The sequence below is a fragment of the Amphiura filiformis genome, unplaced genomic scaffold (genome assembly GCF_039555335.1).
Source record: "Amphiura filiformis unplaced genomic scaffold, Afil_fr2py scaffold_597, whole genome shotgun sequence".
Classification (NCBI taxonomy): domain Eukaryota; kingdom Metazoa; phylum Echinodermata; class Ophiuroidea; order Amphilepidida; family Amphiuridae; genus Amphiura; species Amphiura filiformis.
The window spans coordinates 421851-436917 of record NW_027306061.1 but is presented as its reverse complement, the minus strand read 5'-3'; the positions used below and the strand labels follow the sequence as shown (position 1 = coordinate 436917).

The 15067-nt window shown below is 34.5% G+C and overlaps 1 protein-coding gene across 1 annotated transcript; it reads right to left on the bottom strand.

Moving 5' to 3' along the window:
• Nucleotides 1-8906: 8906 nt before the first annotated feature.
• On the bottom strand, nucleotides 8907-11434 carry LOC140145781 (uncharacterized). Its single transcript, XM_072167457.1, has 2 exons — nucleotides 11288-11434; nucleotides 8907-9654 (listed from the first exon to the last, which is right to left on the bottom strand). The coding sequence occupies exons 1-2, from the start codon at nucleotides 11412-11414 to the stop codon at nucleotides 9368-9370; spliced, it is 414 nt and encodes a 137-aa protein (XP_072023558.1). The 5' UTR covers nucleotides 11415-11434; the 3' UTR covers nucleotides 8907-9367.
• Between the last annotated feature and the right edge of the window lie 3633 nt (nucleotides 11435-15067).

Below are 15067 nucleotides of genomic sequence, written 5' to 3'. Positions count from 1 at the left end.
TGACTCTCGTAGGCTTATAACTTAAATTTGAATGGAAAAAGAGACAATTTCCAAAGTGACAAATTTAAGCTAGTTTCTCTAGGGTGATTCCTACCTGCAGTAATTTTGTAACGGGCTCATTATAGCGTGACAGATCAACGCTTACTCACTCGCCGTGCTCGTTTTGTTTTAAGTGTTCGGATACTTTTTGTGCGCAGTATAGGCCTATTATTGGGAAAAGGGCAAGTAACAATAGTTCTAAGACACAGCCACATAGACCCGCATATAGCCCCCCCCCTCAGTAACATGTCAAAATGTCCACTTTTGGGGGGGCATTGGGGGACAAACTGAATTTCAGGGGGGCAAAATCAACACATTTTGCGCAAAATTGCCGTAAAAAGTAGAAATTTTTCGTAATTTTGGGTTTTTACTGGGGGGCAACAAAGTGGGCAAGAGTTCTGACTGGGGAATTTGCCTCTCGTGGCGCCGCCACCGCCAATGATTAAGAAGGTCCTCATTACAAAGGTTAATTAATTTTTAAGGGTGAAGTCCACTTTTTGGATCTAAGCGTTTTTTGTTCCGCCAATGATGATAAAAGACCTTTTTTTAAGGGAATGGTTAAATATATGCAAAAAGTAAATGGATGGGCTGGGAAGTATCAAAATACACTGTTAAAACACTGTTTAAAGTTTTGCTGTTTAAAAACGTTGTTTAAAGTGTTGTTGTTTAAAGTTTTAAACAAGTTAAACAATATTGTTCAGGTTTTTGTTAACTTGTTGTCTTAAAAAATGTTGTATAAGTTTTAAACAATGTTGTTTAGTTGTGTCAACAACTTGCAAGATTTTAAACAACTACTGTTTACAATGTGCATTGTTCAACCTTGTTTAAAAGTTAAATTAAACAACTTGTTTAAAAATTTAAACAAATGTTACTAGAACTTTTAAACTTGAACTTAAAGTTGTTGACATTTTTAAACACGATTGAGCGATGCACCTGGTAAACAGCGGTTGTTTAAAACTTTCTAACAGTGTAGTCTAGAATATAACTCTAGAAACATCAAAACTTCACAATAAAAATACCCCTGTAAACGTGTTAAAATAGTGTTAATTTTTTAGCAACGCGTCGCATATTATTTTACGTACATCAAACGTGTTAAAGTGTTGAAAAGTGTTATCCGGGTAGGCCTAACACTGATTCTATTCCCGTGATCGGTATACGGTATTGAAGTGTGAATAGAATAAGGAAGTAATATTGATAAATAAATTTAATAATGATATTCCTATTCCCTATTCCAGAAAAATACAGCACTAATTTTGTTGGATTAAAAAAATATCCTGTTTTCCAAATGAAGCATAGCTGGCACTGTAAATACAAGTGTTTAGGGTTTCTGTCACACTTTTTAAACACTACAAGGTGTTTAATTTTTCATTTACACAGTAAAGGTATAGGACACCTAAACACCAAAGTAAACACATAAACACAAAGAGTTTAAACACATGAGAGTATTTAGATTCTAAACATTTCAACATGTTTACTTTCATAGTGTTTAGAAATTAAATGCGCATGTGTTTACTTTAAATGCGCATGTGTTTACTTTGTAACCGCCACTGAGCATAGCTCAATCCTTATCATTTTGTTAGGTCAGACTAGAAGTCAATTTTTAATCCTTTTCTGGAAATAAGGGCCAAAAACATGCGTTTTAGGCCGGGGTTTTAGGGAGCTTTTCGTATGCCATGACAAAGACTTATTTCAAGTTATGCGTTATATTTTTTTGTTGTTGAAAACATGATAATCTTTTTCATGACCAATTATTAAAAAAAATAACATCAATTCTGAGCTAACGTCTTAGCCTGTATAGGGCAAATTTTTAATGCTTAGAATTGTGTGACTGTAAGAAAACATGCTCATTTTACCTCAAATTGCACAAATGTTACAATTTTACTAATTTCACTTGCCAGTTTTCCAAAACTAACTAAAGGATTAGGATTTAGCTATGTTTCATGACTATATTTTTTAATTCCAAAAAAGTAGTGCTGTATTTTTCTAGAATCAGGAGTAATAATAAGGCACATATGCATCAATGATTAATTAATATGGTACGCATGCATCTTATAATACTGCATAATAATACCTGTTTCGTAGTATGAGCTCATGATTAATCGTGATTGGAAGCTCATGGGCTTTCCCGATCTTGATAGACCCAGCAAACACAAAAACGTTTTAAAAACGTTTTAAATAAGTTATATTTTGTCTTTTGGTTTAGGTAAAAACGTTTTAATAACATTAAAATGTCGGGTTATATAAAGGTCAAGATAACGTTTTAAAACGATTTGTATGAAAACACACTAAAACAATATTTTTAAATGTTTTCAAAAAATTTTATTGTAAACTACTTTTGCAAATCTTTTTGCCAAATATTGTGTCAATACTTAAATAACATTATGTTAAAATATTTGAACCAAGCAAACACAGAAATGTTCTTAAAATGTTTTTTCAAAACCTTTTAATAACATTTAAATGTCGGGTTATATAAAGGTCATGAAAACGTTTTTAAAACGTTATTGAAAATATTTTGGGCAAACATTTTTCGCAAAATATTTTTTCAACTCCCAAAATAACATTCTGTTTAGAATGTTTTGTATCAAGTTTTCAAGAATGTTTTTGGAATGATATTAAAACGTTTTTATACCCTTTATATAACCCGACATTTAAACGTTTTCTGTAAAACATTTTTGTTTGCTGAGTAGTAGATTATTAAAAAAATTATTTTTAAGGTTATGAAAACGTTTTATACTCTTAATATACCCTTTATATAACCCGACATTTAAACGTTTTCTGACAACATTTTATAACCTTTTGCGAATGATATCGAAAACGTTTTGTGTTTGCTGGGGAGTGACTTTATTTTCCATCAAACATTTTGAATCCAAACTGATATGTAAATAGCTGAAAAGAAAATTTCTTATACCATACAATGTAGTACCATTGATCATGTTGATGCTGAACTTCCATGGCTACGCCGAAGCAACAAGAGGGGGTAAGACACTGTATTTTAAATAGAGCCATTCCATGTCAACTCCAGGGATGTGCACCGCAGCACCTCTTCATTTTTTTTTTTTCTGTGTGGTGGTAGATATTGATGAGAGAGTAAAATCCTGAAAATTTGAGCTTCATACTCCATTTCGTTTTTCCGTGGCATCAATTTGAAATTTAGGGGGGTCAGCGTAAAAAATGTGTCGCAACGCGAAAGACGATGTTTGGAGGTCCATAAATGTATAAAGGGAACCCCCAACAACTTTGAAAAGTATGTATCCTGGGGTACTTTTTTGTGTAAAATTCAAATCTGGCATCGGAAAACTTGTGACTCCTTTACTTTAAAAGATATAGGGCTCTCAAAATGCAACTTCGTCCATCCAGGACCAACTTCGGGGGGTCAGAACTCCAAAAGTAAAAATAATTTTATTGTCCATTTTTTTGCCAGTCAGAGCCCTTTGGTAGGACATTACTCTTATCCCATATTGAGCCTATTAGAATATCTCAGCTAAAAGTACCAAAGGGCTCTGACTGGCAAAAAAATGGACAATAAAATTATTTTTACTTTTGCGGGAGTTCTGACCCCCTCCCCCCTCCCCCCAGTTGGTCCTGGATGGACGAAGTTGCATTTTGAGGGCCCTATATCTTTTAAAGTAAAGGAGTCACAAGTTTTCTGATGCCAGATTTGAATTCTACACAAAAAATATACATTTATGTACCTCCAAACATCGTCTTTCGCGTTACGACACAATTTTTACGCTGACCCCCCTAAATTTCAAATTGATGCCACGGGAAAACGAAATGGAGTACATGTATGAAGCTCAAATTTTAGGATTTTACTTTTCTCATCATCTACCACCACACAGAAAAAGAAAAAAAATATTTGAAGAGGTGCTGCGGTGCACATCCCTGGAGTTGACATGGAATGGGTCAATAGTGAATCACAATGTTTATGCGAGCAATGTACGTACAAGTAGAAACTGTAAGGATTAAAAATCATTTAACTTAAGTTCATAAAAACTTGTGACGTCATGGTTTTTATTTGTCATTATAGAGTTCAATTATAGGCCTATTCATATTAGGGCCTAGTAGTAGTAGGCCTGAATGATAATGAAAATACGCTTCTGTTATACATATACATGTACATAGTTCAACGAAATGCATGTTCTTTCAACCGGGACCCATTCAGTCATGCTTTCGTCAGTGGCGTGGTGGGGTGGAATGGGGCCTATGGGGGGATGTCAGTACTCTTGCGCCCCCCAGTTTTTCCCAGTAAAAACCCAAAATTACGAAAATTCGCAATTTTGCCCAATTAAATTCGTTTCACGGCCGCCCCCTACTTTCTGGGAGTTCAGATTTCCAAACTTTTTGTCCAGTCTTGTTTTTTGGAAATTCAGACTTTTAAAGTGTCCAAAGCCGACAAATCCAGCAGAAAAATGGTTCAAAATCAGAAATCCTTAATTTGAGAGCTCATTTTGGACATTTTCGTGATTTTTCCTTCATTTAGTTGGATTTCCAAGCTTTTTCAAGTAACATTGGCAACTGGAATTCCAGTCGTTTTCAAAACACAGACTTGGAAATCCAGACATTTCTTTGATTGAAAAGTTACTCCTCTATAGGGGGTGTGCACTTATTTTCTGGAATAGCCCATTAGGTGAGTGGTAACTTTTGAAACGTTTTCCAGGAATTCAAATTCAAAACTTTCATATGAGTAGGCCTACAATGTATAGATTATACACAGTAATAATGCAACGAAACGCCTTGATAAAGGAAAGTTTTGAATTCGAAGTACTCGAAAACATTTCTATAAGATGTATCATGTACATACCCTTACTTTTTTCTAAAATTATTTCGAATTTTTAGGGGAAAATCTACTTGAAGAAAAAAACTAAAACGTCTCATTTTCATGCAGCCAATGAATGAATGAATGAATGAAATAGACATTGTCACACAGAAGTTAAAAAGAACGCAAAACTTTTAATAATTGCTACAGCAATATATCCCATTTTATGTACATATTATACATATCTTACAACTTAATGAAGTAGAAAAATTACCACTATAATATATTAGGTCTACCCGGCAAACACAAAACGTTTCGAAAACATTGGCTAAGGGTTAAAAAAGGTTGCCAGAAAAACGTTTCAATATCGGGTTATAAAGTGTACAAAACGTTTAATAACATTGATTTATTTAACTTGCTGCAAAACATTCTTGCATAATGTTACTTTAGTGTTGGTATTGTTTTAAGCGTTTGAAAAACCAGTTTTATTTTACAATAACATTTTGACATTTAAAAAAAAATGTTAAAATTTTTCATTACTTGTATATAACCCGATATCTAATGTTATAAACGTTTTGATTAAAATTAAAGAATGTTTTAAACCCTTTTGAAAACATTTGTGAGTGTGCTGGGTAATACAATTTTATATATTTTTTGCATATTTTTACAATATTAGATGAGTGATAAAAGTTGAACAATAACATACAAATGTCATACAGAAAAAATTATATTTACTCTAAACACACATCATAAGATAAATTAAGCATCAGATTTGTATTTAATGCTCTTTTACAAACTCTAAACCCCACCGATGAATCCGAGTACCGAATAAACGAGAAAAACAAAAGCCTCACGGAACTAAGATTTTATTGTTGTTATTTTAGTTTTAACGAAGCTATATATACACAAACTGGTTTTATAAATAATTTTGTTCGTCTTTGTTTGTGAGCTATTTAGCCTTCTATCTATCTATCTTGCGGACGCATCCGAGAAAGAGTTTACAATTCTTTTCCAGGAATCTCTATCAGCCATCAGATTTGGGAGGTCATTAATTTCTTGATTGACGTCCCTTGCCACACAGTCGATGTAGTTGAATGGTCTTCTTCCTCTACATGTTCGTGGAAGCCTCATACAGATGACATCTGAAATTATTTGGTCTTTTGCACGGTAGCAGTGGCCTGCAAATCTGGCTCGCCGTTGAGCAACGATGGAGGACACCTGTGGAACACCATCATAGATCTCTGCTTTGGTTTTATGTTCACGCCAGGATATATTTCGAACCCTCATCAACAGCCGGGTGTAGGTACCATCAAGACGGTCCTGAAGATCTTTCTTCATTGTCCAGGTCTCACTTCCATATAAGAGGATACTCTCTATGCAGGCTCTAAAGAAGGCAAGCTTGGTATTTCTTGATATGTTGGACTGCCAGATGGTGTGCAGTTTGTTGCAAGCTTTCCATGCTTGAGCTTTGCGAGTCAGAAAGTCTTTCTTGCTGTCGGCAACAAATGAACCAAGATATTTAAAGTCCGACACCTCCTTGAGTTGTGTGCCATCCCGAGAAAGGATTGGAGTTGGGTTCTTTAGCCTTATTTAGCCTTACCACGGTACAAACAAGAACAAATAAGCGGGTACAATTATAACTAAACGCCAAACATCATTCATATCAGCATCATTCAGGAACGCAACTACCTCAGCGCAGACCCTAATCAGCCTACAATCATATAACAGCCATTTAATGACAATCATTCGCGTTTAAGACAAAACAATAATGGAAGAAGTCCAAAAGTACATATTTTTGAAGAAATTCTAACTATTTTACATAAGTAAACAAAAAGTACATGTGCGGATAAATTAAAGCATCATAAAAATCACTTTCTTTCTTATACTAATAATTGAAATTCTACCTATTGAGGAAATGTTGCATTGATTAGCATTGCTATTCATGAAATCCCAATGACAAATGAGGAGGACCTTTTACCGTTTTGACTCAACGTAATGAACATTATTTTTTGCGATTTACAAATTTAATTAAATTTTTTTTGTCTTTCTAATTTTATGTTGTAGAATAAAACATAACTTTACTTTTTTTTCTAATTAAAATGAACGGGGTTTTCAGAATCCTTAGAGTTTCTTGTAGTAATCGTAACGAGAATGTGCATATATTATGCAAATTAATTGGGATGACCTTTTGACCCATGTCGTTCTCGTCATAATTATTACATGAAACCTCTGTTTTAAGGATTCTGAAAAAATTGCGCCAGTTTGAATTAAAAATAAAACAAAAATAACAGTACGCCTAAGTTATCTTTTATTCTGCAATAAACACAAATTTTAATTTATATTTTTTGAAATAGTAATAAATAATTTTATGACGTTGGGTCAAAAGGTCAAACGTCCTCCCCTTCTGGTGATCGTCAATGTGATTAACTTGTTATTGTATTCATCTATCTATGTGAGCTCCGTACATTTTTTTTCCAGTTTTTTTTATGTTATAATAATTATTTCAACAGTTCGTAAGCAAACACATTAAAATTTCTCATTATTTAAGCACCATTCACAACCATTTTATATCTTCAAATTTTCTTGAGGTAGGTCATAATAATTGATATGCAATTTATTGTATTGCAACATAATATAATTTTGTCTACGCTCCGAACAAAGCTGATTAGGTCTTATTGAGCGAAGAATAAAGAAGGTCACAGCGGACAACAAATATTGCTGCCGAGTGCCGAAAATGCAACTTTAAAAAAGGAAGCCCTACCAGAGCAGTTCTTCTAGGGTGAACCAAACCTGCCTGGTTATCATATTAATCACTGACAAGGTTACCTCTGAATTTGACAGGTGTTAATTGATGTTTTAATATTATTCAGAGATAACCTTCAAAAATCTACTTCCATACTTTTTTTTACAAATAATAAAACACACATTCTGTGAAAATTTCATTCAAATCCCTTGTAAATGGCCTCCTGGTACTATATTGAAACATCTAGCAACACCACTAGATGACAATTTATTACATGCAACATGTAAAAGAAGCAGGCGCTTGATTTATTACAATTTGTTGTGAAGATAACATGATAAAAAAGCTTATTTGCTTTTTGAGATACAGATCTTTGACTTTAAAAAAAAATCTTATATCGCCACTTGGAAAACAATACAATACATAATAAATATCACTGCTTGAAAAACAATACAATACATAAATAATACACTTGATCTGGCAAGATGCTCATTGAAATTGCAGTTTCTTGGGAACCGTAAGTGCGATTTTTGTCTGCTCTTTTACCTGAAATGACAATGAAATATCACTATAAATGGGTGTTTTTCTGCACTTGTATATTATGTGTCAAAATATTCAAACTTATATCATTTCTGCAATTGTAGCGCAACATTTTATATTAACTGCATGTCTCTGTTTTGGTCAAAACTTGTTAATAACATTTATTTGCCTGGTTATATATATCTCACGAAAACGTTTTTAAAACGTTTTATCATTGTAAAAAAACACTACTATACAACATTTTTTTTAAAATATTGTCACAATTTTATTGTAAAATGTTTGTGTGGCAAACATAATTATGTGCACAATGTGCAGAATATGTTGTCAACGCTTGAATAACATCATGTTTTGCAGCAAGCTTTCAAAAAATGTTTTTGAATGTTATTTAAACGTTTTATACATTCCCTTTATATAACCCGACATTTAAATGTTTTCTGGGTGTAAGGACAGATAAAATATTTGTATTCATTAACATTATTACCTATACTTTAAACTTTCTTAGAACATGTAAATGGCGGTCAACACATTATACAGCAAATCTATATATTTTTTCTTTAAAATAGTGCACATTATGTGAGTATTACGCACATTCGCACAAAATACATTTATGAGTCAAATATAACAAGAACTGTCTTTAAAAAGACAAGCCACGAAAATGTAAAACCTGGAACAGATAAACCATAGCTTTGAATAGAATAGACAATTGGGTAACTTCTATAATTTTGAAATACCCACTCTAGTTGTGGAAGATAGGTAAAGCCATATACAGAGGGAGTATGGATGGGTTTTAAAATGATTAACCCTACATTTGAAAAAACATACTCCCTCTATGGAAGATATTTCTAAAATGTTCCACAGTGTGGCTTTCAACTGGAATAGCCTATTATACCGTGCCAGCATGGTATATGTTACACCATGATCATGGACATCATAAAAAGACGGCATCTTAGTAAATAATTGACAAAATTTAGGAAGAGAGATTTCACACACATCATTGAAGCTGAATTTATACTTGATCGCTAGTTTGTAGAAAAACCAATAAACGCGCATGCTCAGTGTGTAAAAACGACGCCAAAATACATACAAAGCATTCGTTTTTTTGCAAAAAAAAGCGATCGAGTGTAAACTCAGCTATAGGCCTAGGCCTATATATTAAAAGCATCATCACGCTGAGATCTTCTTAGAGCCGTCCGTAATTGAAGTTTAGCACCATCCATCATGAAACAAATATGTATACAATATACACAAAAATATGTAAAAAAAAGGTTCGGTTCATCATCAGAAACTCTCGCCTATACAGTGCTGACTTGTTCATAATAAACATATTCAGGCAATAGAGATGCAGGCGGAGTGAAAGTTCTGTCCAAATATTGCTGCTTTAAATCTAGTATTTTGTCTTGTTTCTTTTCTTCTTTGATTTCTCTTTGCATTTGTTTGAATTCCGCCATGATATATCTATCCTTGGCAAAGATCTTCTGATATATTGGCACCCCTGTCCATAGGAATAATGAGAACACATAAATACCAATACTCGTGTATATCGCCGAATCGTACGATCCAGATGCGTCCACGCTCATACCTGTAAATGATAAAACATTGGAAATAAATTAAAGTTTGAAGTGTTGCTCTTATTTGAAACATCTATGATTTTGGAGGACATGTCCTGCATTTTTAAACAGGGACAATATATCACTTTTAAGCACCCATGCATGTGAGTATTTGGTATAGACGAATCCAATTTCACACATCCTACTCCTCAATGGCAGCCATAGCCACAATGGGGACCCAGCTATCTCACCTAAAATGTGAAATGATGCGGCCTTGAAGGGTATTTTAAACTGCATTCTATCACCCGTGTTGCACGTAGACAAAAGAATGATGACAGTTTACAACACAAAAGAATCTAACATCGAATTTTAAGCGGGTTTAACCACCCAATTGGGCACTCACAACGCCTGTTAGGTGCATGCGGGGAACCAAATATGGCCGACCAAATCTTGACCATGACTTGGCTCGATGGATTCGTCTATATGACAAGCCATCTCCATCCTAGAATTATACTAAAATGTGTAGGCCTAACTAAAATCTGCTTGGGCCACATAAAATTAATTTTTTGATTCAGCCTGAAAGATTTTCGTGAATTGATTAGGGGAGGGGGTGTTTTTCTTCAATGTTAAGTAGCAATGTTAGGAATGAAATCAAAACTCGACCGGCGGTTGAACACCGGTTCCGCCCGGTTGCTGTTGTTCTAAGCATTAACCTTAACCGGACGGAACCGCCGGTCGAGTTTTGATTTCATCCCTTAGTAGTTTCGGTCTTTTCCACCAGTGCTGGAGGAAAAGAAAGATGCACTTTTTCTGTTGTCTTCAACCAATGTCTGATATACATTAGTCTACGTCTCGCCCCTGGGGGCACTTCAATATGAAATGGGTATAGGTGTAGGGCTGGCACTTTCGCACGCATTCGGTGAGAGCAAAATGTAAAAAATATGGGGTCATTGGGTGAGAGCATGATTATTGGCATTCGGTGAGAGCAAAATGTAAAAAAATATGGGGTCATTGGGTGAGAACATGATCTTTTTTAATGGAATCTTTGGGTGAGAGCCGAAATAGCGAGAAAAAAACCTCGAAAATCTAGTTCGAAATGGCTTCAAATTTCATTGTTTTTTCAAAATAAGTAACAAAATCAGTGATAAATGAAAGTTGCTGTTCAAATTGAACTTGTAAGGGTCTTTGGGTGACAGATCAAATGGAAAAATAGGGGTCTTTGGGTGACAGAGCATGTGTTCGTAAAAAAATATGGGGTCTTTGGGTGACAGCGATGCTGAAAAAGGGGGTCTTAACAGCCATACATATGCGTCACCTCCAAAGTTGGAGTGCCCCCCGGGCGTCTCGCTGGATGTTTGCAAGCTCTTTTTGAAATTGAAATCCAGATCGGCATTACCTTAAGCAATATAAAGGACACGGGAAATTATAGTTATCGTGTTTGATATTTTGCCAGACTCAAATTTTGATTGTTTGCCCATGTTATCTCATTAAAGAAAGCATTGTACTTTCGGATTCAGACACAGTCATGTATAATGTACTCTGAAGACGCGCGACGTCACTATCAAAAGGATGCTGTCACATCCCGGTGTCACATCAATGTATACACCCACATGTTGTTTGGGCGACAATTAAGTACATATACTCTAGGATTTCCTCTGAACTTACCAAACAATGATCCTAAGATAAGACCGAGGCCATTTGCAATAAGAAGTACTGTAGACGTCTCAATGGTTCTTTCTGGTCCAAACACCTCAACGCAGACTGAATAGGGTAATGCGTCAAACACCGTCATGACGATAAGCCCGGTAACTGTGGGAATGGATATCAGGAATGACCAAATATTAACAAGATGAAACAAACAATTATACTTAATTACCACAACCTGGGGACTGAACTCGATGTTCCTCGGTGTTACATCGAAATAGGCTCATTTAATACCAACATTTTGGCATTTTCATATAATAGTAATACTGACACCGGGCCTGACACTGTAGACCAGACTAAAAATTCGCTGCCAAAATAGTGAACACTATATGCCGAAAAGTTTGGGTTTCAGCATTCTGCATATTTGTGGTCTTCTAAAATATCTGTAGAACTTGCATTATCATTGCTTGATCATCTGCAAATCGAACACCCTTCCAACCGGTACACACGCTCCTATTCTTTCCACTGCCTCTATCATTAATCAGAAGAGCACTGGTAACAGTAGACATTTTTACGCTGACCCCCCTAAATTTCAAATTGATGCCACGGGAAAACGAAATGGAGTACATGTATGAAGCTCAAATTTTTAGGATTTTACTTTCTCATCATCTACCACCACACAGAAAAAGAAAAAAATATTTGAAGAGGTGCTGCGGTGCACATCCCTGGAGTTGACATGGAATGGGTCAATAGTGAATCACAATGTTTATGCGAGCAATGTACGTACAAGTAGAAACTGTAAGGATTAAAAATCATTTAACTTAAGTTCATAAAACTTGTGACGTCATGGTTTTTATTTGTCATTATAGAGTTCAATTATAGGCCTATTCATATTAGGGCCTAGTAGTAGTAGGCCTGAATGATAATGAAAATACGCTTCTGTTATACATATACATGTACATAGTTCAACGAAATGCATGTTCTTTCAACCGGGACCCATTCAGTCATGCTTTCGTCAGTGGCGTGGTGGGGTGGAATGGGGCCTATGGGGGGATGTCAGTACTCTTGCGCCCCCAGTTTTTCCCAGTAAAAACCCAAAATTACGAAAATTCGCAATTTTGCCCAATATTGGTTGATTTTGTCCCCCCTGAAATTCATTTTGCCCCCCGGTTTTCCTGTTTTATCAGTTTGAAATTACATGTAATGGTTTATGATTAAAATAAAATGTCGGTTACCATGGTTACTGATATGAGCTATCAACAGAGGGCGCTATTATTGTTATCAGTGGAAGCAAAATGTTGAGAGGCGGCCCTGCTGCTAAGTGGATATGGGTTCAGGGCGCATGACACCAAATCACTGCGCGAAAGGTGCAATGGTGATGAGTTCCGGTTAAAAGTATATGGCTACTCAGACAATGCGGTGTCCTTAGGGACCATGTTCTTCGTGAGGTTGGCATGTTCTGATTTAAATGAAAGATGCTAACCTATTTATGACTAAAATAGATAAGAAATTATACAAATCGATTTCACAAGAAAAGTAGGCCCTGTCCGAATTACTGCTAACGGAACAAGTTTTAATGTTAGTTTTGGCGTTGAAATAGCGGCGTCGCTTTTCAACATTTTTTAATAAAAACTGAATCTATAAAGTTCCCCAAAATTGAAGCTTAAATGAAATTTCAGTCCTTAATTAATACAGGATGACGTTAAAAGTGAAAAAATTGTCACGCCTGGTAGAAAACGCCGCTTAAAAAAGTGGATTTCTACGTGCTTTTCAATGGAGAAGTTATTTGGTGGTTTACGCCCTTCATACGGCCACATAAAAAATTAATTCGTTTCACGGCCGCCCCCTATACTTTCTGGGAGTTCAGATTTCCAAACTTTTTGTCCAGTCTTGTTTTTTGGAAATTCAGACTTTTAAAGTGTCCAAAGCCGACAAAATCCAGCAGAAAAATGGTTCAAAATCAGAAATCCTTAATTTGAGAGCTTATTTTGGACATTTTCGTGATTTTTCCTTCATTTAGTTGGATTTCCAAGCTTTTTCAAGTAACATTGGCAACTGGAATTCCAGTCGTTTTCAAAACACAGACTTGGAAATCCAGACATTTCTTTGATTGAAAAGTTACTCCTCTATAGGGGGTGTGCACTTATTTTCTGGAATAGCCCATTAGGTGAGTGGTAACTTTGAAACGTTTTCCAGGAATTCAAATTCAAAACTTTCATATGAGTAGGCCTACAATGTATAGATTATACACAGTAATAATGCAACGAAACGCCTTGATAAAGGAAAGTTTTGAATTCGAAGTACTCGAAAACATTTCTATAAGATGTATCATGTACATACCCTTACTTTTTTCTAAAATTATTTCGAATTTTTAGGGGGAAAATCTACTTGAAGAAAAAAAACTAAAACGTCTCATTTTCATGCAGCCAATGAATGAATGAATGAATGAAATAGACATTGTCACACAGAAGTTAAAAAGAACGCAAAACTTTTAATAATTGCTACAGCAATATATCCCATTTTATGTACATATTATACATATCTTACAACTTAATGAAGTAGAAAAATTACCACTATAATATATTAGGTCTACTCGGCAAACACAAAACGTTTCGAAAACATTGGCTAAGGGTTAAAAAAGGTTGCCAGAAAAACGTTTCAATATCGGGTTATAAAGTGTACAAAACGTTTAATAACATTGATTTATTTAACTTGCTGCAAAACATTCTTGCATAATGTTACTTTAGTGTTGGTATTGTTTTAAGCGTTTGAAAAAACCAGTTTTATTTTACAATAACATTTTGACATTTAAAAAAAATGTTAAAATTTTTCATTACTTGTATATAACCCGATATCTAATGTTATAAACGTTTTGATTAAAATTAAAGAATGTTTTAAACCCTTTTGAAAACATTTGTGAGTGTGCTGGGTAATACAATTTTATATATTTTTGCATATTTTTACAATATTAGATGAGTGATAAAAGTTGAACAATAACATACAAATGTCATACAGAAAAAATTATATTTACTCTAAACACACATCATAAGATAAATTAAGCATCAGATTTGTATTTAATGCTCTTTTACAAACTCTAAACCCCACCGATGAATCCGAGTACCGAATAAACGAGAAAAACAAAAGCCTCACGGAACTAAGATTTTATTGTTGTTATTTTAGTTTTAACGAAGCTATATATACACAAACTGGTTTTATAAATAATTTTGTTCGTCTTTGTTTGTGAGCTATTTAGCCTTACCACGGTACAAACAAGAACAAATAAGCGGGTACAATTATAACTAAACGCCAAACATCATTCATATCAGCATCATTCAGGAACGCAACTACCTCAGCGCAGACCCTAATCAGCCTACAATCATATAACAGCCATTTAATGACAATCATTCGCGTCTAAGACAAAACAATAATGGAAGAAGTCCAAAAGTACATATTTTTGAAGAAATTCTAACTATTTTACATAAGTAAACAAAAAGTACATGTGCGGATAAATTAAAGCATCATAAAAATCACTTTTTTTCTTATACTAATAATTGAAATTCTACCTATTGAGGAAATGTTGCATTGATTAGCATTGCTATTCATGAAATCCCAATGACAAATGAGGAGGACCTTTTACCGTTTTGACTCTACGTGATCAAAATTATTTTTTACGATTTACAAAATTAATTAAAATTTTTGTCTTTCTAATATGTTGTAGAATAAAACATAACTTTACTTTTTTTTCTAATTAAAATGAACGAGGTTTTCAGAATCCTTAGAGTTTCTTGTAGTAATCGTAAC

Bases quoted from the DNA above. Each gene is read 5' to 3' on its own strand.
- LOC140145781 (XM_072167457.1), bottom strand. From the start codon at position 11,414: ATGACGGTGTTTGACGCATTACCCTATTCAGTCTGCGTTGAGGTGTTT. The intron at 9,655-11,287 runs GTAAGTTCAGAG...TATCATTTACAG, and splicing joins TATCTTAGGATCATTGTTTG to GTATGAGCGTGGACGCATCT.